General features: G+C 37.6%; 1 protein-coding gene across 1 annotated transcript in view; it reads right to left on the bottom strand.

Moving 5' to 3' along the window:
* Positions 1–23,783, bottom strand: part of EPB41L4A (erythrocyte membrane protein band 4.1 like 4A) — a 187,655-nt gene that overhangs the window by 7,826 nt on the left and 156,046 nt on the right. The window contains exons 17-18 of the mRNA XM_011989408.1: positions 23,133–23,210; positions 12,552–12,671 (exon numbers count right to left, since the gene is read on the bottom strand). Coding sequence (XP_011844798.1) covers positions 12,552–12,671; positions 23,133–23,210 — 198 coding nt within the window. The remainder of the gene's footprint in view (positions 1–12,551; positions 12,672–23,132; positions 23,211–23,783) is intronic.

Below are 23,783 nucleotides of genomic sequence, written 5' to 3'. Positions count from 1 at the left end.
GCCCTGATGGCAGACTGTACCAATGACCCATCTTTCATGTTACATCTGGTGTTGCATTTCTGCAACAAAACTTGGGCCAGCAAATGCTAGGACCTATTTGTGGCCTTGGCTCATGCTGCTACCCTCTTTACGCCCTTCTCCATCCCCAACTGTTGACTCTGCAAATCTTTTCTCCAAGAAGTATGTGAGTAGATATTATACTACTGTCTTTAATTTCCTAGAATGAAAACTTCAGTCAGCATTCAAGTGTTTGTACTCTCTGTAGTATCAACTATTACTCCTACTGTAGCAACGAATACTAGTAATCTATTATCTCTGCAATTGTTGACACAATGATTTTTCTTCATAGTGAGAAAATAAGCTTTCATTGGTCGGTCCCTTTAAGAGAACAGAGATCGAGTAATAGGCCAAAAGAAAGAACAAATAACAATTAAAAGCCACCGATCCTATGGAATTTTATGTGATTAATCTGCATTAGCATTTGGGGGGCTCAATATTGCTTTTAGTGTATGATATCATTAATGCTTTCATTTTTCTCAGTTCATAAGGGCACCACTATGGTATTCTGGTAGGGCTTTCTGAACCTACAGAATACACTAAGCTACTTTCCCGCCACTGACCAAATGGCTTTTCCTTTGTGCAGGGGGGAAAAAATGATCTGTCTATAAAGACCTTTTAATCAACTCAGGATGAGACAAAACATGAAAGGAAAAAGGGATGAAATCTTGGTCTCAGACCAAATATGGTATTGTTAAATGTAGATGTTCTTTGTTATAAGAACAAGATTAGGCTAGGCATGGTGGATCAAGCCTGTAATCCCAGCACTCTGGGAGGCCAATGAGGGTGGATCACTTGAGGTCAGGAGTTAGAGACCAGCCTGGCCAACATGGCAAAACCCCATCTCTACTAAAAATACAAAAAATTAGCTGGGTGTGGTGGCATGTGTCTGTAATTCCAGCTGCTTAGGAGGTTGAGGCATGAAACTCTCTTGAACCTGGGAGGTAGAGGTTGCAGTAAGCCGAGATCACACCACTGCACTCCAGCCTGGGCAACAGAACGAGAGCCTGTGTGCCAAAAAAAAAAAAAAAAAAAAAAGTGTATGTTTCTTAAAAATCATAGAAACTGCTTCCTTGGTGTCCTATATGGACTCTGCCTTTCCTACATTTGGTTGGTCTGATTTGCTAGATAATATGTTAACCCCATTAAATGATACTGTCAGAGAAGGTGCTAATATTAAAAAGCACTAAGGTGTTATTCCACTCTGACAGAATGATGGTTCAGCTGTGACTATACCCCAGGATCTACTTCTCACAGTCAACCAAGAGTCTGAAGTATTCCATAATATCCAGGTTAGGAAGCTATTCTACTGATCATTATTCTTATTTCAGGAAGGTATGATAGTGGACATATCAGCTGTCTTCTAGTTACAGCAGGGTTTCCCACCCTTGGCCCTACTGACATTTTCCATACTAATTCTGTGTTGTAGGAGGCTGTCCTGTGCACTGTAGGATGATCAGTAGCACCTGTGGCCTCTACCCTCTAGACACCAGTAGCACCTCCCCAGTGTGACAGCCAAAAATGTCTGTAGACAATGTCCCCTTGGAAGCAAAACTGCCCCCAGTTGGAAAACCACTGATTAAGGGTATGACCTAGGAATTCAGTGGCTGTGGTTGGGTAGTGGAAGCCAAGTTATTATAAAGATCCATTATGTGAGTACTGGAATAGTGCTGGAGAGAGTGACAGTAAAGCAGAAACTCAATCTTAAAAGAATGAGGAAAATGACCCAAGGTGCAGTTGATGACAATTACCGGAAGTGGTGAGTGGTATCATGTGAGGGCATGCAATTCAAAGCTGAATGCTTTTAGGGCGGACATGGGGAGAATGAGAAAAGTTATGAGTGACCAGGAGGACACACACCCCATGATAACCGGCCTAGGGGTGAGAGACAGTGACTATGAACAATACATTAAAAAACTGATAACATGATAACAGTGGATATGTCTGAATGCTGGTATTGCAGGTAATTTTATTTTCTTATTTATGCTTTTCTATATTTTCTGATCTTCTTAAGCCAGGAGAATTTCTTACCTTAGTTATCAGGAAAAAAATAAGAGTGTTTTCATGTTTTGTTTTGTTTTTTTAAAATATTGTGATTGTAATTCCACAGGAAATGCTTTTCATTCCCATCTCAGAAGAATTAGAGAAATGTTATCTTTGGTTTTTTCTTGTTTTTTTTTGTTTTGTTTTGTTTTGAGACAGTCTCTCTGTGTCACCCAGGGTGGAGTGCAGTGGCCCCATCTTGGCTCACTGCAAGCTCCGCCTCCTGGGTTCAAGCCATTCTCCGGCCTCAGCCTCCCGAGTAGCTGGGACTACAGGCATGCACCACCACACCCAGCTAATTTTTAGTAGAGACGGAGTTTCACCATGTTGGCCACAATGGCCTCAAACTCTTGACCTCGTGATCCGCCCACCTCAGCCTCCCAAAGTGCTGGGATTGCAGGCGTGGCCACTGCACCTGGCCTGAGAAATGTTATCTTAAGCTGAATGAGATCATCAGTCCTTCTAGCCATAAACATTGATCCTAAAAGATTAAGGAGTTTAGTCTTTATCTTTACGTTCTATAGCACCATGAAAGTCATATCTTTAAATAAACTAAGTTCTGACGTGGCCAGTAGTTTCAAACAGTTTTAAGGCAAGGAAAAGTTCCAAAGCTTAAAAAATGCTAATTTTCTGATTGCTAGACCACCTGTGATTTCACAAATGTCAACACAAGCTGCTTGTTAATGAGGAATGTATTATTTTTATGCTTACATCTGCACACATTTAATCAATAATTTAGGATGAATTCATGATCTGCAGCTTGGTGTGGATTTAGAAAGCTGTGGAATTTCAGCAGTCATTTTTCTTAATTTGAGGCACTTAATTATGCCGATGTTTTACTTAAACTCTCCAAATAAATTCCTAAGGAAAGGAAATAGAACCCTAAGTTATCCAAAGGTACGACCTATATAGAAAATAATCATGCAACCCAGTATTAGTCCAGTATTTTTCAAAAGCATCCCTCCTCCACATACAAATATTCCACTTTAATCAGATAAATTAGTTTGATGACACATCATTCACAAATCACTTCCCTTATTCCAAAACCCTAAAACAGACATATCATAAATCTACAAAGGATTTAAACTCCATCACTGCATATGATCATTTTATATAGTCCCCAAACTATTCAACTATATTATCTAAAAGTATACTATGGGCAATACATTATCTAATATTATATTTACTATATTTTGTATATTATACTAAAAAATATGGCAGTATTTTACTTTTTTTTTTTTTTTTGTCCTTCTTTATACTGATCACTCCTCTGAAAGGAAATTTAGAGTTGAAAATATGTACGTTTACAAAACATCTTTATTTAAGGAATTCAAAGTTCCTAACAAATATCCCAATCATTCTTTGTCACATTCCTGACTGGTTAAAATAAATCTAATTAGATGTCTTACTCTTCTCCCTCCCCCTCCAAATCAAAGAAGCCTTAGGAAGCCACTGAGATGAACAACTTAGCTGCTTAAGATCGCTCAGGAGGCACTTTGGGTTGGGGGTGGGGGTTCATGTTATATCTTCACTTAACGCACCAGACTTACATGTTTTGTGTGTAATTGAGAACATCACCCCGACAGCCTCATCTTCCACAGTATCAGTACTTTTCACTAAAATAGTAAGATATTATCACCACCAGAGGGAGCACGAGCCTTCTCTTGCACCCAGGTTTGACCTTACCAAACTATTGTTTATACTTTAATGTCTCTTCCAAATATCCTGCTGAGTAAAGGTTCACTCATGTAGAAAAGCAGGTTCAACAAAGCTTTTTTCCTAGTGATAAACATCAACTGTAGCTGAAAAATGTACTAAATAGAACTGTACTTCCCAATGTTTTACCAGAGGAGATCTAATCATATTTCAGCTTAACACTTTTTAGTAGAAAACAGTTTTGTATTTTATACTACTCTGCGTCTCCGGTATTTAATAATGAATTGATTTTCTAGCTATTTATTGGGGATAAAACACAAAAATGAATAATGATGTATCATAACATTCTGATCCTTAATGGATACATAATTTACATATACTGCAGTAGGAATTTAAGAATATGGGAGTAATGGAGAGATCAGTGGTTTACTGTACATCTGAAATGCCAAATATACATATATATGTTTATACAGTACATATATTTTAAAATATTTTCTATATTTTATATATATATATATCTGAAAGATAATTTTGATTGCTTTCCTTGAATACTGCCCTAGCCATGTTTCCACTTTTTCTAAGCGATGCGGTCTCACTATGTTGCCCAGGCTGGTCTTGAACTCCTGGCCTCAAGTAATCATCCCTCCTCAGCCTTCCAAGTAGCTGGGACTACAAGCCACCACGCCAAGCTCATGTTTCCACTTTAAAGAAAGCTGTAGTGGTTCCTAAATCCTCACACAACCAAATTCTAGTCTCTAAGGACTTTATGTGAGTTGCCTTACTCTACTCTCTTCATTTCTCACCACCTCCTCATCTCAAGGAAAAACACAAATACCTTGCAGTGTTTCTAGAGAAGAACTAAGACCTGGGGGAACTTACTAATAAAGGCTGTAACACAGGCACGACCTCACTTAATGCTCAGCAAAATCCTAAGAGCATGGTACCATGAGTGTTGTAGAAATGGAAACTCATGGGGATCAGGTAATAAGCTGGAGATCCAGAATGCAAACGACAGCACCCAGCAGGTGTTTTATTAATTGTCAATACATCTCAGGCTTTTAACAGTCATAGCTCAAATAAAGGACAGAGCCCAGTGTGTGCTATGTGAAGTAATCCATCATCCTTAAGAGTTATAACACTTTTATTTAGTTGCCCACTTGACATTTCCATTAATTGTCTACTTGGCATCTCAAACTTAACAAACAGAAATCTTGATTCTCTCCTCCAAAAACAGTCCTGGCCCATCCCTTCCCATCTCAGTAAAACAGCATGCTACCCACTCAGTGGATCAGTTCAGAAACTCAACGTCATCCATAATACCGCTCATACTACAAATCTGTCAGCTTTAATTCCAAAATGCACATTCATCTACTTCTCTTCATTTCACCACCACCATCTTTTCTGAGCTAAAGCCATTTCACCTTGACCACTGTAAGTTTTCTAATTGCTTTCCTGCTTCCTTTCTTCCTCTTTCTCAATCTGCATTTTACCCACCAGAGCAACTTTTTTTTTTTTTTTTGAGATGGAGTTTCACTCCTGTTGCCCAGGCTGAAGTGCAATGGCACGATCTCAGCTTACTGCAACCTCACCTCCCAGGTTCAAGCAATTCTCCTGACCCAGCCTCCCAAGTAGCTGGGATTACAGGCACCCACCACCACACCTGCCTAATTTTTGTATTTTTAGTAGAGACAAGGTTTTACCACATTGAGCAGGCTTGTCTTGAACTCCTGAATTCAGGTGATCTGCCTGCCTTGGCCTCCCAAAAGTGCTGGGATTACAGGCGTGAGTCACCATGCCCGACCAGCAACTTCTAAATGAACTACTATCCACATAAATACATACATACATATATGTGTGTGTGTGTGTGTGTGTGTGTGTGTGTGTGTGTGTATTTTCTACTTTAACTGCACTTTGGCCATATCAGATAAGAAATCTGACATAGGTCCTACTGGACTAAAATCAAGGTGTTGGCATGGCTGCATTCCTTTCTGGAGACTCAAGAGAAAATTCATTTTCTTGTGTTTTCCAACTTCTAGAGCTGCCCACATTTATTCATTCAGGCCTTTTCCTCTATTTTCAAAGCCAGCAACAGCAGGTTGAGTCCGTTTCAAACTGAAACACTTCCTCTTCTGTCACCTCTTCTTCCACTTTTAAGAAACTTATGATTACTTTGGGCCTACTTGGATAATCCAGGATAATATCTCTGGGTGAGGGTCAACTGATTAACAACAGCCTTAATTCCACCTGCAATCTTAACTCCTCTCTGCCATTTAGGGTCATATATTCACACATTATGGATATTAAGCCATGGACATATTTCAGGGGTCATTATTCTTCCTACCACAGTAACTATAAGGTTTTTCCTCCTCTTAATTTCTTTATATAAAAACACACTGTTTAAGCAAAGATACATTAACATTTTAATATGAGGCTTCTAACAGGCAAAAATAAAATATATGACAATAGCACAAAGGACAAGTGGAGCTATATTTTTCCAATGTTTCTAAATTTTAAATAAAATGTTACAATATTAATCTTAGGGTGTGATAAGGAACCATACTGATAAGAATCATACAGAGAGAAAGCAATAAGTAAAAAAATAATAAAAGTATAGGTAAGACATCAGTAGAGAAAATAAAATGGAGTATCAAAAAATATTCAATTCACACAAAATAAAGTAGGAAGGGAGTAACAAACCAACAAAAAACAGGCATAATAAACCAGAAAAAAGAACAAGATGGTAGACTTAAATCCCAAAATACAAATAATTATGTTAACTGCCAGCAGGCTAAACATTCAACTTAAAAGGGATTGTGAGGCTAGAAATAAAAAAAAAAAAAGACCAACTGTCCACTGTTTACAAGAGGTGGACTTTAAATATAAAGACATAATTAGGCCTAAAGTAAAAGGATTAAAAGGATATACCATGCAAACAGTAAACATGAAGAAGATATGGTAGAATTTATGCGTGTGCATGTGTAGTGGACACAGAGAAGGGAGTATTACCAGAATAAAGGGTCATCAGTTCACCAGGAAGGAAAAAAACCTACATATGCATACCCCTGACACCAGAACTCCAAAATAACTTGAAGCAAAACCTGACAGAATTAAAGGAAAAAACAGACAAACTCACAATCACTGTTGTATATTTTAACATCCCTCTCTCAATGACTACTTGAAAAGTAGGTAAAGAAATTTAAAAAAGACATAATCTGAACACTATCAGCTAACTGCATCTATTCAACACCCAGTAACTGAGACTCCTCATTCTTCTTGAGTCCACAGATTATTCATCATTGAAGACCATATGCTAGGCCTTAAAACAAGTCTCAATAAATTTCAAGGGATTAAAACTGTTCAGAATTTTTTTTAACCATAATGGAATTAAATTAGAATAATAATAATATTTGTAGAAAATCTGGAAATATTTGGAAATTAAACACACAACGAAATATGCCATCATCAAAAAAATGACAAGATAAATTAAAAATTATTTTGAACTGCATAATAAAAACAATGTCAAAAACACGTGAGATATAGTTAAAGCATGACTGAAAGGGAAATTTAGAAATTTTTGCTTATATTGCAAAAGTAGAAAGGTTTAAGATAAATGTTATCCTAAGAAGATGAAAAAAAAGGAGCAGGTAAAAGACAAAATAAAAAGAATAAAAAGTAAAGTCAATGAAACAGACAACAGATAGCAAAGAAAAAGCAACATCTAAAACTGTTCTCTGAAAAAAATAAATAAAAAACAAAAATGAGGAGAAAACACAAATCACCAACATCAGGAATCAAAGTGGTGATATCACAACAGATTTCACAGATGTTAAAAGCACATGAAGAATTATAAACAAATTTTTGCTGAAAGATTTGACAACTTAGATAAAAATGAAATATTTTAAAAGCATAAATTATCAAAACCTACACATAAGTATACAATATGAATATCTCAATATCTGCCAAAGAAATTGAATTTGTAATTTAAAACCTTCCACAAAGAAAATTCCAGGCAAAGATTGTTTCACTGGTGAATTATATATTTAAGGAAGAAAAAAATGCTTTTATATTAACTCATTCAGAAAATAGAGGAAGAAGGAATAGTTCTCAAATTATTTTAAATGACCAATATAATCTTTTTACCAAAAACCTGACATTACAGGAAAATTACAGATCAATTTTTCACAAAAACAAAGAAAAAAATCTTAACAAGGTAATGCCAAGTAGAATCCAGCTACATACTAAAAGGAAAATATATCACGACCACAAGGGGCTTATGCTAGGAATGCAAGGATATATCATTCAAAATTGAATCCATTTAATTCCTCCACGAACACAATAAACCCATATAACAATTATCTCAACAGATGCAGAAAAAGTTTGTAATCAAACTCAAGACCCATTCATGATCAAAACTCTTCACTAACTCTTAGCAAACTAGAAATAGAAGGGATATTTCTCAGTTGTGCAGCTAGCATCATATATAATGTGACAAACTGAATGCTCTCCCTTTATGAAAAGGAGCAGTCAAGGATGTCTGCTTCCTTACCACTTGTATTCAACATTGTAACTCAACACTGTACTACATGATCTAGCCAGTATAATAAGGGAAGGAACAGAAATAAAAGACAGAAAGACTAGAACTCAAGGAGAACTGTTCACAAATATGATTGCAACTGTAGACAATCCTAAGAAACGGCCCCCCACCCCCGCAAAAGCTTCTAGAGCTAATAAGTGAATTTAACAAGGCTTATGGGGTGGCAAGATGTAGCATCAGTATTTTAAAAAATCATTTGTTCTATATACTAAAAAACAACTGAAAAATACATTTTCTGAAATGTAACAAAATGAATTATTCTATACTGAAAACTACAAAACATTGCTGAAAGAAGATAAAAACAAATGGATGAATAAGGTATTTGTTTTCTCAAAATTGATCTATACATTCAACATAATCACAGTCAAAAGTCTTTGGGGGAAGGCGGTAAAAACTGACAAGTTGATTCAAAAATTTAGACAGAAATGCAAAAGTCCTAATAAAATAGTTAAAACAATCTTGAAAAGAAAGGGGAGAGGGAAAGCAAAAGTTGGAGAATTTACACTGCCTTATTCAAGTCTTACCATAAAGCTACAGTAACTGAGACAACATGATGGCTTAGGGATAGACAAATAGATCAGTGAAACAAAATTGGCCCACATGTGAGCAGTCAATTCTTTTTCAACAAAGGCCACAAGGCATTTTAATGAAAAGTCTTTTCAAAAATGGTGGTGGAACTGGATAGACTACAGGAAAACAAACCTTTCAATCTCTACTCATCCATATACAACAACTAATTCTAAATGGAACACAGACCTAAGTATAAAAGCAAAATCTATAAAGCTGCTAGAAAAAGATGTAAGACTATCTTTGTGACCATGGGGTAGGCAAATACTCCTTAAGATTTAAAAAAAAAAAGGGCCGGGCGCGGTGGCTCAAGCCTGTAATCCCAGCACTTTGGCAGGCCGAGACGGGCAGATCACAAGTTCAGGAGATCGAGATCATCCTGGCTAACATGGTGAAACCCCGTCTCTACTAAAAAAAATACAAAAAACTAGCCGGGCGAGGTGGCAGGCGCCTATAGTCCCAGCTACTAGGGAGGCTGAGGCAGGAGAATGGCATGAACCCGGGAGGTGGAGCTTGCAGTGAGCTGAGATCCGGTCACTGCACTCCAGCTTGGGTGACAGAGCGAGACTCCGTCTCAAAAAAAAAAAAAAAAAACCTTAACTAGAAATGAAAAAACGGATACATTGGTCTTCATCAAAAATTAAAAAGTCTGCTCATGAAAAAGCAATGTTAAGAACATGAAAATGCAAAGCACAGCCTGGGAGAAAGTATTCACTCATAATATGGATATCTGAAATAGAACTTTTATCCAGAATACATAAATAACCTACAGATGAATAATAAAAAGGACAAACCCAATTAAATTGGACAAAAAATTTGAACACTTCAAAAATGAAGATATATGAATAACCAATAAGCACACAAAAATGTGGTTAACATCATTAGCCATGAAAGAAATGCTCATTAAAACCATGATGGAATGTCTACTTCGAGCCTAGTAGAATGACGAAAATTAATACAGCAACAAACTCAAATACTAGCAAGAACTGGGGCAGAACAAGACCCTCTCATATCTTGTTAGTGGGGTATAAAATGATCCAACCTCTCTGGAAATCATTTTGGTAGTTCCTTATAAAATTAAACCTGCAAATACCCTGTAATCCAGCAATTCTACTCCTAGGTATTTGCCCAAAGCAAAAGAAAACAGATTCCACACACATACTTGTACAGAATGACTATAACACAATGGCGAAAACTGGAAACAATTCAAATGTCCATCAAGAAGAGAATGGATAAAAATACTGCGGTGCATTTCTACAAAAAATTTAAATAACCACTGATACCATGGATGAAGCTCAAAAACATGTTGAGTGAAAGAAGCAAGGTTTTAAAGGAGTATGTATTGTGTTATTACATTTATATGAAGTTCAACAAGAGAGAAAAACCAATCATAGAAATCAGAACAGAGGGCCAGGTGCAGTGGTGCACGCCTGTAATCTCAGCACTTTGGGAGGCTGAGCCCAGTAGATCACTGGAGGTCAGGAGTTTGAGACCAGCCTGGCCAACATGCTGGCCATCTCTACTTAAAATAGAAAAATAGAAAAAATAGAAAAATTAGTTGGGTGGTATGGCAGGTGCCTATAATCCCAGCTACTTGGGAGGCTAAGGCAGGAGAATGGCTTGAACCTGGGAGGCAGAGGTTGCAGTGAGCCAAGATTGTGCCACTGTACTCCAGCCTGGGTGACAGAGAAAAAAGAAAAAAGAAAAATCAGAACAGCAGTTGGTTGTGAGGGTGGGCACTGACTAGAAGGAGCATGAAGGAACTTTCTGGATTATGGAAATATTCTATATCTTGACTGGCAGGATGGATAGATTATGGATACATTTGTCAAAATTCATTAAATGGTACACATGAGAGGATTTGACTGTATGTAAATTTCACCTCAAATTGCCTCAATTTTAAAGGCTGTTAAATGTACCTCAGACCACTCGACTAAAAAATGATTAAATTTCCAGGCCCACTACAAATATTTGCTCTATAATATAACTGAATTATAGTAATAACAACTTTATTCTATTTCCCAATTTTTATTTACAAATGAATGGTTCCATTTATTTACTATTTTTCTAGGAATGTTTTTTAGCTTCTTCAAAACTTACATATAGGATTTTTTTCTAATTTTATTTTACTTTCTCCTTTTTAAATAAATTAATTGTACTACTGACATTTAATTGAACTCATAATGCTTTAGAAATAGTTATAAAAACTGAATGCTGTTTTAAGATTTAATATCAAGTTGCCAAACCTTGTGTATAACAAGTCCTTCAAAGAAAATGATTCCACATGGAAAGGTAAAAATGTGGTGGCAAAAGATTTACCCATGACTGTGCCGGATCTAATCTTGGGTTCTGTGCCTTTTGAGTAAACTTCTTCAATGAGGTCTGATTCTTTCATATCTAAACTTCCTTTTTTTTTAATGGAGTTGGGGGAAGGTGCTATCACAACAAAGGAAATTTTCATTAACTTCTGCTTTAAATTGACCACTAATTTAATTAGGTTGCTAAAAAAACATTACAGAGTAATTAATACATCTGTAAGGGTGTACATGGTTTAGTGACTATTTGCAGGTTTTCTATTACAAAAGAAAGTCATCACTCACAATGATGCACTACTGATAAAATACATACACATATACACGGGGTTAATTTCTAATTGAAAGGTAAACATCTAAGACTGACAAGTGTCCTTAGTGTCCCACAGCACAAAAGGTCCTGGTGTGAACCCCCTGGTACACTCCGGAGTTCTTTCCTAATCTCTTTTAACCTGATGTGGCATTCACAGCTGTCCTCTTGTCACCCTCCTGCCTGGCTCCCTCAGAGCTCCCTACCTACCTACGCAGTCTCCACCTCCACTACCCAACATCGTTTCATTTCCTTATCATACGCAACTGGACTTAATTCCTCCCCCTGTGAGTAATCAACACCAGACATCTAACCACCCACCATCACAAAAGGATTTGTACTTAGTCTTGGCTCACTTTAAAAAGGTGAGCCATGGTTTGGCAAATGGAGTGGGAGTAAGGCGTCTAAATCTTGATAATGCTCAGATTTAAAACACACGTGCACAGAAACTTTACCAGCTCAAAGACAATTAATTTGGGGGACTGGCAATCACACCATTAGGGTGTAATTGTGCTCACACAAGGCGTTGCCTAGCAACAGAAGGAGCACGCAAATTCCAACAATGAGGTGTAATGAATCACTCACTGACTACTGTTCGCAAATGGTATTTTGATGGGAAGATATCTACATCTGGTTCAGTCTGGAACAAGGCTTCAGAGAATTGTGCAGACTCAAACTGAGAGAAGCAGCAGGTATTTCACCAGCAGCCTGGCTCTACAACAAAGGAGACTATTCCTATCTATTCAGGTAAATGTATACTTTGGTTAAGAAACAACACAAAACAAAAATATGGCTTTGAGGGCCTTGTTTGCATGACATTTTGTTTTGACTGTGCTTCAACTTCTATGGCTTCAAACATGGCTAATAAATGTGACAAATATTAGAAGGTAAATATGACAAATAAACAATGAAATAATCCTAGTTGAACTAAAACACTTTAGAAGACCTGAATATCCACATGCTACTTCAAATTCAGTGTTTTCGAATCAAGGTATAAAAAGAGTCCACATACGAACGAGATCTGTGTCTGGATCGCCTGTTGTTGGGGTCGGCTTGGTTTTTTTCCTTTTGTCTCCTCAATACAGCTTCCCACTGAGGCGCTGAATCAATCATATCATTCTCCTGCCGTATTCTGAAAGGAAAGCCATGCATCTGAAGTTAACATCTACCTGGATGGCACATTTTAGCTTCATCCTAAACTTGCTTTTAAATGTTATTTAAGCAGCAGAAATTTTATTATGATCATTTATAGCTAAAGATGCATATTAACTGAATTAATACATCTATATGTAGGTAAGTACATATAAACACACAGAAGTATACAATACTCATTATATATGTAAATACATGTTATTTGCAGACTTCTGATTCTAGTTTTCTAGCAAAATGACATGTATCAAAAATTCAATTTAAACATTTCTAAGTTTTGACTAAAGAAACTTTGGTGTCTGCTATAGAGCCAATCTTAACCGATGAAACAAAATCATGATTTTAAATGTGCTTGTCAAAAGAGTAATAAATGTTTTACTTTGAAATACTCTTAAAAAGTCATACTAATTGTCAAGGTTTTCATCAAAAATAGGTGCCAAATATAATTCCCATTTTTTAAGATAGAAATCTAGACATACAAAAAGTTAAATATGGTGGCATAATGTATTAGCTGAATAAGATACACCATTCTCATCATGGCTGCTCACACATTTAAGAGGGAATGACAGTTGGATGCTGCATGTGGCCGGGGAAGGAATGAAAATGAGGAAAAGAGAAAGGTGGGAAAGACTTGGAAGCACAGGTGCTTGACATGTAAGATCACAGAACAGTGTTACCAAATCCTCTCATTTTTTAAAAACAAGATAATCCCCAAATCTGGATTTTTAAAGTGAACTCTTCTAATTTTTAAGTCTTGCAACCAATTCTAAAGCATGATATAGACTTAACAAAACCCATAGACCATGCTCAACCTGCAGAAATTTTGGACTTCCGATGTATCAAGTCTTTCAAATAATGAGGTGTACTATTGGGGGAAGAGGAGGAGTACTTTGTTTACGTGAAATACTGTCTCGAATGCACAACAATGATGCTGTGAAGCCTTTTTTTTTTTTTTTTTTTTTGGCAAACTGAACACCTGTTATTTGAATATTTAACTTCTAATTTATGTAAGCTCGTCAGAAAGCTGCTCCAGAGTGTTCATCTCCCAGGGTATAGAGAGCAGCATGGAACTGCCAGGTACTCACCCAGTACAGCCACTGCATGAGCATAACTGCTTCGAGACAAAAGTAAAAAGAACAGGCAGGCTTGGAGGCATTTCTTTCTCTGAACAGATGTCTTTTGGTTCCTCTGTTATAGCACTTAGTATAGACTGTGGGCTTGATATCTGGATTTGCTTACAGGTGCGAATCAGTGGATGGGTGACAAATATTCATTTCACATATAACTTAGACATAATGTAAAGAAAATTCAAGTTGAAAAGAACAGCACTTTGTGAGGAAGAAACTGTTTAAATCTCTCTAGATTAAAGGAGAATTGTGCTAAGTAAAAAATTATCTGTAACATACTCCAAGCCTTTGAAGTGTATGTATTTCCTCACTAAAGTTTTCATTTTTAATAGACTATTATTTGAAGATTAACAGGATACCGTCATGGTATTTTTCACAGATTTAAGAGCATAATTCTTTCTCTCATTGCATATACAGAGTAAATTTAAATTGAACATATACTGCTATAGACCTTAATATTAGAAATAACTGAAGAAAACTATGAGATCATAGTTTTCTATGACTATGACTATAGTTTTCTATGACTATGAGGTCATAATTATTAATCATTCTTTGAAACAAACACTCCTATTTGAAAATGGCACGTTGGTACCCATGTGTGCTGTAAACACACAGACACACATTTTTGTAGCCAGAACCTACACCTACAAGCCATTCTGTGTTCATGTGACAGTCAGAAACCCACCAGGCTTGCGGGTAGGGGAACAGTCCTGGACACCCCCAGGACCGAGGGGTCAGGGTTAGGAAGAGACAATCACAGGGAAGGTGCCGCACTGGCAAGGTGGCATCTCCCTTCCTATGGGAACCTACACGTGGATTGCTGGGCCCAGGATTGGACACAAAACTCAGGTCTCCTAACTCCTAACCCTGGAGTCTTTTAGGATGCAGCTTTCATTCTGAATGAAATCACTGTGCAGTTGATGGGCAGAACTAACTTTTACAATGTGAAATGTTTGTATCAGGAAGTCGGGGTGTCTATAAATATTTTTGAGAGGTCAAACCTACCAACAAAGCTGAGGCCTAACTTGGGCAAACACATACTTTTCCTAGAGTAATAGACACTGAAAAGGAAGCACAGTTACTGTATGTTCATTCTTATCTATTGTGGAATTCAGCTGGCTACCCTCATACTCAGACTTCACTCTGACGATAAAAAATTAAAACTCCTGAGACATAAGCATGCGTATTTCCTGTATTCTGCTATAACAGTAATAAGGACCAAATCAGAAAGAATTCAAGATTATACATGTACCTTTACCTTTTTTTCTAACTGAAAAGTCTAAAGTGAGGGCAGTGAAACCCTATCAGTTAATATCCTTGTGATCCATGTTTCAAAGACAGATGCCCTCTACTGGCGATGCTGTTTCATAAATATTCTAACAAGACACATTAAAAATGTAACAGTCTTTGGAAAGTCACAACAGAAGCACATTTTCCTGAGTAAAGGGTAGTGTGGCCGCCTTGGCCTGTAATGAAGTTTGAAATTACATCCTTACAAAAGACCTCTGGTTAATGGTGCCTCATTACAAGAATGAAAGTGTCATTTCTTCCACTGCTGAACTGCTCTAAAAAACACAGGTGCTACTTGGAAAGAAAAAAATCTTAGCCCTAGAAGCAAGAATATTGTAGCACTCTGTATTTAAGACACAGGAGATCCCTATTTTGTTTATGCATGAGTGACTAAAGAAGTCTTTAAATGAAAAAGACATGTTTCCTGTGATGATTCTGACTTTTTAAGTCTCATTTATCCTCAGGTGTGGGAGAATCCAAATGGCTTTTGCTTCTTTCTTGCTGTATTTTAATCTCGATGTACAGATTTACATCATGAAGAATAAAATACCGCAAACATTGTTTTGACATAGTACCTTTTAAAAAGTCAAAATGTGCTCTTACATCATAGTCATCAAAATCTCAAAGGGGAAAAAGAGTCCATTGTCATTTGTGTCGTGGATGTATTAATTTTCAAATGTTGTATCTAAGGTGAACCTCAATAAACTGACAAACATTTATTTCCAGTACCAATTGATCCAGTAAGTCTACATTTATCCTATTTTGTCCATTTCTCCATCTGTAACTACAGAGGGTCAACAACTGTGGTAGGAAGTATATCATAACAAGGTTTTTGTTTTTCAGTTAATATGTAAGGGAGAGGGTTGCTTTAGAATACAGCAAATTCTAACCATGTTTCAGAACAGAATTCTAATGTATTTCTTCCATCTCTTACCAAACTTCAACAATCTACTTTTCCAGACTATCCATACAATTTAGATTTTAACTGCATTTTGACATTTAATTAAAGTCTGCAAAGGTTTTGAAGATGAAATGCCATATAATCATTTGATAACAATGAAGAAAATGACTATTCCTAGCCTCTTCTTTCTTACCAATCACAGTCCTGACTCTTTTGCAAAATTCTTCACATTATCAAATGAATTCTTACACAAATCCCCAAGTTTTATTGTGTCCTATCCCTTTAGCAGTTTTGCTCCTAACAGAACCTTCCTTTACATAAGTTCTTAATTCCCTTCTAATTCACTGAGATAAACACCATGCTTAACGCTGAATCTAAGAAGTCTTTCAGAGCAAATGTAAAATGAAGCTTCAAGACGATACAAGCCATAAACCTTACTCCTGAGTTTTCTCCATTCCCAGCTCTGCCATTATCTGACTCAGAGACCTTGGGCGAATTGCTTATCTTTTTTGGTCAAATCTCAGGCTGTTCATATATAAAATTAATGGCAAAGATCCTTTCCAGCTTTAAAACTTGATGTTTCTCTATTTGTGTTTTATTTCCAAACCAGACAGACACACTGAAAGGAACTTATACGCTTCAACTATAACATAACATTCCAAACAATTGCTTCATGTGGCCCCCTCCATTGCCAAAATTAAATCTGCAGGTCCCAACTGATTGTGAACTTGTGTTTCTCATCAACTGTACTCATTTTTTTTTTTTTTGGGATCACCTGCTATAAAGCAATCTTCTTTTTTTTTTTTTTTTTCTAGTTTTTCTTCCCTAGGGAAATTTATGTTGGTTCCAGGCATGTGTCGACATACACCCTTAAGACCAGCAAGCAAAAAGTTCATTTGCTTTTCCCACTGCCTCTACCATCAATAAATTATTCTTACTTGCTTTTAAAGGTACTTCTGTCTCTTCCACTTATTCCTTAAGCTCCCACTACTACAATGGGCTACTTTTGGCACAATTTCCCTTTCAAACTCTCCTGTTTTCATGAATTTTTAACCTATTTTGCCCTCACTCAGTAATGTAACAGCATTCCTCAGTTGCTGCGGCTTTGTCCTTCCACAGTCATCTCTGTCAACCTTGATTATACTCTGGAAGCCCTAAATCATCCATATCACATGTCTAAATCTTGATATATCTTATTAAAGTAGAAATCAGAAACCCTTGCATCTGCAGTATGGTGAACACTGTCTGTTTCCACTAGCTTTGTATGAACTCTTCTCTCCATACCCAAAATTTTTACTTGTTTGCAGCCCCTAAATCAGGAGCAGGACAGTAGGCAGTGCCTGGCAAGGAAGCAGTTACCTATTTTCAAGCAACATGGAAGAAATGCTTATCAGTTTAAGTTTGCTAACATCCTAAATATATTTTTTCCCTGGGGTACAGGGCCAATAAAGTTCTTCTTTACCACTCCCAAAACAAAATCCCACCAAAATTGTGATCTTCTAGATTTGCCCTAGTCAGATATGTTGTCCCTCTTACAGTGCCAAATTTCTGACACAGAAATGTGCTTCTTCATTTTAGAAAAACAATATAAAAGACCTTATGGAACATAATTAAAACATTTAAATCTGTCTTAATCTACTATTTAGATACTATAGACATCTAGTAGACCCTAAAAGACGTCTAAAAGACCCTAATGTTGTTAGGGAGAAACTAACAACATTCATGCCAGAACAAATTCATGTTAGAAAACGTTGATTTATTTTTTGTTCAATGGAGCTGGTCCCCATTTTACAGATACTGCAGGAACTTCAGATAATACTGAGCAGTGCCAGATGTTATCAATTTAACAGGACTTGCCTGTTCAGGGTACTTTCTACTTTTCAAAGCACATCTATTATCTCCTGGATCTTCACAAACCTCTAGTGAGGTAGGCAGGTCAGGTATTATTTCACTTTGCATGTGAGAAATGAAGATTCACAGGGTAAAGTAACCAGCTCACAGCCACAGAACTCTTCAAAGCGGGTTCAATTTCATAGCACAGGCTCCCAGATTTGCATGTACATATGTATATACACATACAACCTGACATACATGACTCAGGTTTATGATGCAAACATCCTAGAATAAAATTAGGGAAGTGTTCAAATAGTCCCCTGTTGTCAATTTCCTCTAGTTCTACTATTACCCTAAGCTTCTCTCATTTCTCTTACTGTTTTAATCCTTGGTAGGCTCCCGAGTTATTTCTACTTTTATGCTGATAGAAAAAAATGCACCAGGCTACTTCATATCACCCACTCCTCCACACCTCCCACTTCAAAATTCTAAGAGCCTAGCAACACATCAAAGTTAAGAATGACTGAGTAATTCAAAGATTCTCCTCAGTGAATGCTCAAAGGACTGCTGATTTTCATCAAGAGCACAAAGGATATTTTGTAGAACCTTTTCCTTGAATGTCAAGGGTATTTTATTAAGCTCAAGACATATCTAGGTAAAGCTAGTTCATGAAAGGTTTCACTCTCCTAAGTCTACTTGCGAGGACCTCCTTCATCCTACACCCTGGGCAAGTCCAGCACATGGCCATGGTCTCAAACCTACAGCAATAAGCGAGCTGCTGGCCCTTCTGATCTCAGGGACGAGATTCAAAATTCTAACTAATATAATCTAATATTCACATAGATTAACTTTATAGTGCCTTGTACTAAGTAGGCTCCCAACTTCAAGAATTCAATAGAACCAACTATTTCACAAATCAGTACAGCAAAGTAATCTCTAAAGAAAGTTTAGGCATTTTAGTTTTTAATCCCACTGGAATTGAAACACCAATTTCATTTCCCAGTACCAATCTAATCCTTCAGCTTTTAGACCATAAAACTTTGTAAGTTTTAAGGGGGGGCAGGTGCTACATAAACACCTCCTTATAAATCTGGTAAAAGCTACAGACCCTATCTCTAGAAAACTACACACTTGATGCCCACATACAACTTTACATACAATTTAACATACAATTTCGTGGGGTTATGAAACCCCCAGCACCTACCCAAGAATCAGAAGTTAAGAATCCTGGTGTAAAAATAACCTAAGGTATAAAGTTAGGAAAGGTGGGAGAATGAAAGATAGGACCAAAAGAAAAGTCAAAAAAGGCTGGAAGAGGATGGAGGAGCGGACAGGTGATGCAGCAGCAGTGAGTAACTCTGGAAGTAGGTACAGGACTATGTGGCTCTGTACTTCAAAGTGCTCTCACTTCTTACATTTCATTTGATCTTTACAGTAACTCATTCAACAAAATAGATCAGTTGTTACAGCACACCTCCCCCACTCCCCGCCAACTTTAAAGAGAAGAAAACTAATACTTGAATTCGTTATACAAGTTGCCCAAGGTCAAATATCAGCACACAGCAGAACCAAGACCCAGTCCCAAGTCCTCAGGTTATTCTGTGTCATATCATTGGCTTCTACGGAGAGAGGGAATTCAGAGGAGACAGAAAAAAGAAAAAAGACTGGGAAGGAAGTCCAGGAAACAGAAAGGAACTGGGTGAAGAGAATAACATGATATAAAAAGTGAAAAGTGAAGCAAGAGAATGGAGAGGGAGATGAGCATACAGTAGAGAAACTAAAAGGATAAATGAAAACTTGGTGTCATCTTAAGTGTTATAATAAAAAACTGTGCCTCCAACTTCTATCTGGTTATAAAAAGAGAGTGAAAAATTATCATCTCAAACCTCAAAACCTAGAAAGCTGTAGGATACCCAAACAGATTATGAGAACAGTAAAGAAAGAACAAAGTGGAAAGGGGTAAGGGAAAACATAAATGATGTCCCAAATAAAGAAGCAGGGTGAATTTCTCTGGTGTTCTAGGAAACATGGTGGGATGAAGCCCTACAGTTAGGGGACAATTAACACAAGAACCCTTACACACCAGGCCTTGTTAGGTCTGGACCCAAAGGTGACAGACAGATGGGGTGGTTTACAGTTACATTTTCCTAAAATCGAAACTAAACAACAGTCTTTGCTTCTAACATTAGCCTTCCAGAGCTGGTGTGGATTATTATTTTTTAAAATTTAATGGTTGTCAAAAGCCTGTTTTGGGTAAAGTTGATTCATAAACATTGTTTTATTAACTTTTTTCTTCACACAAAATGAGAAATGTTTAAATGGTTATCCATGGAAACAGTAAAGCAGCTTATGCTCCAATGGGTTGACTTCCTGGAAAAAAGAAAACAACAACATTTCCATGGAGTGGCCTCATGTCTAACAGGAAAGACCTCGTTTTACGTTTAAAAAAAAAAAAAATCCCACAAGAAGGAGTAGCAGAGGGAGCAACATCCCAAACACCACATGCAACTTCCAGAAAGTAAAAGTGACTCTGTCCAGAGTTCCAACGGACACATCATGGACTCCAAAAGAGGTTCTAAAAAGCAAATTTGCCCAGTAGTTGTCCCTCTCCCTAGGCTACAGTTTCCTAGAGACAGAAACACAGGGTGCGTCGGGGTGCAGGCTCTAGCTGGAAAGTAATGAAGCATCCTGGGGCTGAGTGTACAGACCTTACGGGCAAGAGGTAGAACATCAGCATGTATAAGATTCTGTTTGCCCCATTATAGGGTTACCAGAGTCCTGTAATAAAAGCACAAAGAACTGGCTGGATCACACTGTCAGCCAATAAAAGGAAGGATGAATGAGGCTGAAGAGACTGCAGGGCTGCAGTTGAAATATCTAGACCTATGCATCCTCATGTGGGATGGGTGGGTTCTGGCAAAATTTAAGAGGCTAATAATGGGATGGAGGGGTTGGCAGCAGCACAGCATAATAGGTAAATGGCACCAAGACACAGACAACACAATGAGTTTCTACCCTCTTTCTCTGTACCTGTTGCACCCTAATTTGTAGCAGTGAGGATCAGAACTGAAAGCTGTATTTCTTCCTCTGCTCACTTTTTGCTATGCTATTGACAGGCAAACTACACCACATCTTCTACAGACATAGGCAACTTAGGTATTCCTAGAGCAATATTTCTACAGGTAGCATAAATGATTGTGAAAGCCTGTTGGATCTTTTGCATGAAATGTGTCAGAATGTGTTTTGAAAGCTATTTCTCATTACTAGCCTTACAAAGTTCATTAAACATTCAGAATCATCGTTATTCTAAAACATACTATTTACACAGTACAAAGAAAGCCAATCTAAGAATCTCCAGGGAAAAGGGGGAAGAAACTCTTAAGGGAGAAAATACTGACAAGAAATATTAAATCCACTGCAACCAGATCAGTAATGAGCAACTTAATTACTTGATGGCAACCTTTCACTAGTGTTTCATTTTCAGTAGTGAATGTGAACAATTTTGGTCACCCCAAAAATGTTTTTAAATGGGCCACCTTCTGAACAGTTGAGAAAAGAACATTTATGGGCACAAATTAGAATATATTAAGCAAAACAGAAACAGAGTTAAAATACTGGCGTGATCAATAAAAAGTTTTAAATGGGAAAATAAGTGGGTATTTTTGCTTTGTTTTGTTTTGTTTGTGCAGAAATATTGAATTTTTGATCAGTAAGAGGGTACCTAAGAAGGAGCTACCTCCCACATGTGGGTTTTCACAGAAGAAACTGAAATCATTTCTTTGAGAAAGGTGTCATAACACATTGAGATCTCCCATCTGTCTAGTGTAATTCCAGCCTCAGCAGACTCCACATAGAATGCTTTCCTAAAAAACTGTCCACCCTTACAGTGCTGTCTGGGCTATTATCACACAGGCTTCGTAGTTAGAGAGGGCCACCGATTCAATTTGTGCCAAGCACAAGGGTTCTAAGCACTAAAGAAAGACCCTGGAGATTATCTAATCCAACTTCCTCATTTTTCTTTCTTTCTTTCTTTTCTTTTTTTTTTTCTGTGTGAAATGGAGTTTCGCTCTTGTTGCCCAGGCTGGAGTGCAATGGCACAATCTCAGCTCACCGCAATCTTCACCTCCCAGGTTCAAGTGATTCTCCTGCCTCTGCCTCCTGAGTAGCTGGGATTACAGGCACGCACCACCACACCCAGCTAATTTTGTATTTTTAGTAGGGATGGGGTTTCTCCATGTTGGTCAGGTTGGTCTAGAACTCCCAACCTCAGGTGATCCGCTTGCCTTGGCATCCCAAAGTGCTAGGATTACAGGCATGAGCCACTGTGCCTGGCCTTCCTCAATTTTTGGAAGAGAAAAAGATAACTCAGAAAACTAAAGCAACCAGGCCAGAGGTCCACATTAGGTCAAAACAGGTTTCTCAAGAGTGACACTACCGATAATGTTTTTGTACAAGGCGCTTATTTGTTGCCAGGGCCTGTCCTATGCATCGTAGGATGTTTAGCAGCATCCCTGGCCAGTTGCAACCCCCCTACCCAATTGTCACAATAAAAAATGACTCTGAATATTGCCAAATGTCCTTGGGGAGAAGGCAGGGAGGACAAAACTCCCCCAGTTGAGAACCACTGGGTTAACAACTAGCATGATTGGCAATCAAATCCCTCTGACTCCCAAGGTGCTCTTTTCATTAATCACACAAATACTTCTTGTTTTCAAGTGCATATTTTGGAATTAGGGATAACTGATTAATGCATTAAGCCACGACTAATACTGATTACATGTCAAATGATGTGATTAAAAATCTCTTAAAAAATGTATCTTATATATATGGTATGTCCGGCACACACAGATGAGTAAATGCACATATTATCAGCACATATGTATACGTGAGCCTGAAACTGCAGAATCTAAGAAACAATGAGTTATTTTTGGTTGGGTAAAATATAGTAATGCCACTGAAGAGATAGTTCAGGGAGAATCTCTCTACAAATGGTAAACTTTCTTACCAGCCTTAGAGAAATTCGCTACACATTGTAGCTATATACAGAATCATCTTTAAAAACACACACACACACAAGAAGAGACCTCATTGTCAAGTTGTTTAATCATCTTATTGTGAGGATAAGAAAACTCCATTTAAAGAGCTAAAGTTTCCTAAACTAAGTGCTTCAAAATAGTGCCAGATGCTTCTCAAACACAGACGGAAAAACCAGACATACAAAGGACACAGTTTCTACCACCAAAGGCAGCTTCTGATGTCAGACTGCCAGTTAAGTATGATATTGAGATATTACCTGTTTCTCTTTTTCCGGTGTTCTCTATTAGAATTTTCCGATTCACTACCACTGCTTGTGTTACAGCGTGAACGTGACCTGAAGACAAAATGGTAAGAACAAAAGAAAAAACACACGTTTATCACTCATGAAAAATTTCAGAAAGGTTTATATTGGTCCTCTGGAATTCATTTTGCAGCAAAATTATCAATGCAAACATCAAGAGCTGTATTATCCCTCTCCAAGTCAGTGTTTCTGAACTCAGTAAGACATCTGACTGAGTCGATAGCTCAGCGAAATGGCAATGCAGGGGAAATATAAAAACCGATTAAGGTGAATGTCAGCATGTTCCCAGAAAGGACCACAAAATCAATTACTTCCAACAGAACTCTGACATGGCAAAGCTGGTGGTGGACTAAATGTGGACACAAAATCTTGTAACCCTCCCATCCGCCCCACTGAGAGAGGTAGAGTTTATTTCCCTAGCCTCTTAATTTACACTGGTCTTGTGACTGATTTTACCAATAGAATGAGGTGGAAGGGATACTATGTCAGTTCCAGGACTCGCCCCTTAACATACTGGTAGCTTCTGCTTCCAGCCTAAAGAAGTGCAAAAGAAGTGTCTACAGAAGTGTAAGCTAGCTAGGTGGAGAAACTATGCAGAGAGGTCCC

Source organism: Mandrillus leucophaeus, unplaced genomic scaffold (assembly GCF_000951045.1).
Source record: "Mandrillus leucophaeus isolate KB7577 unplaced genomic scaffold, Mleu.le_1.0 Scaffold352, whole genome shotgun sequence".
Taxonomy (NCBI): domain Eukaryota; kingdom Metazoa; phylum Chordata; class Mammalia; order Primates; family Cercopithecidae; genus Mandrillus; species Mandrillus leucophaeus.
Note: the sequence above shows the minus strand (reverse complement) of the source record. Positions and strands in the feature narration are given on the sequence as shown.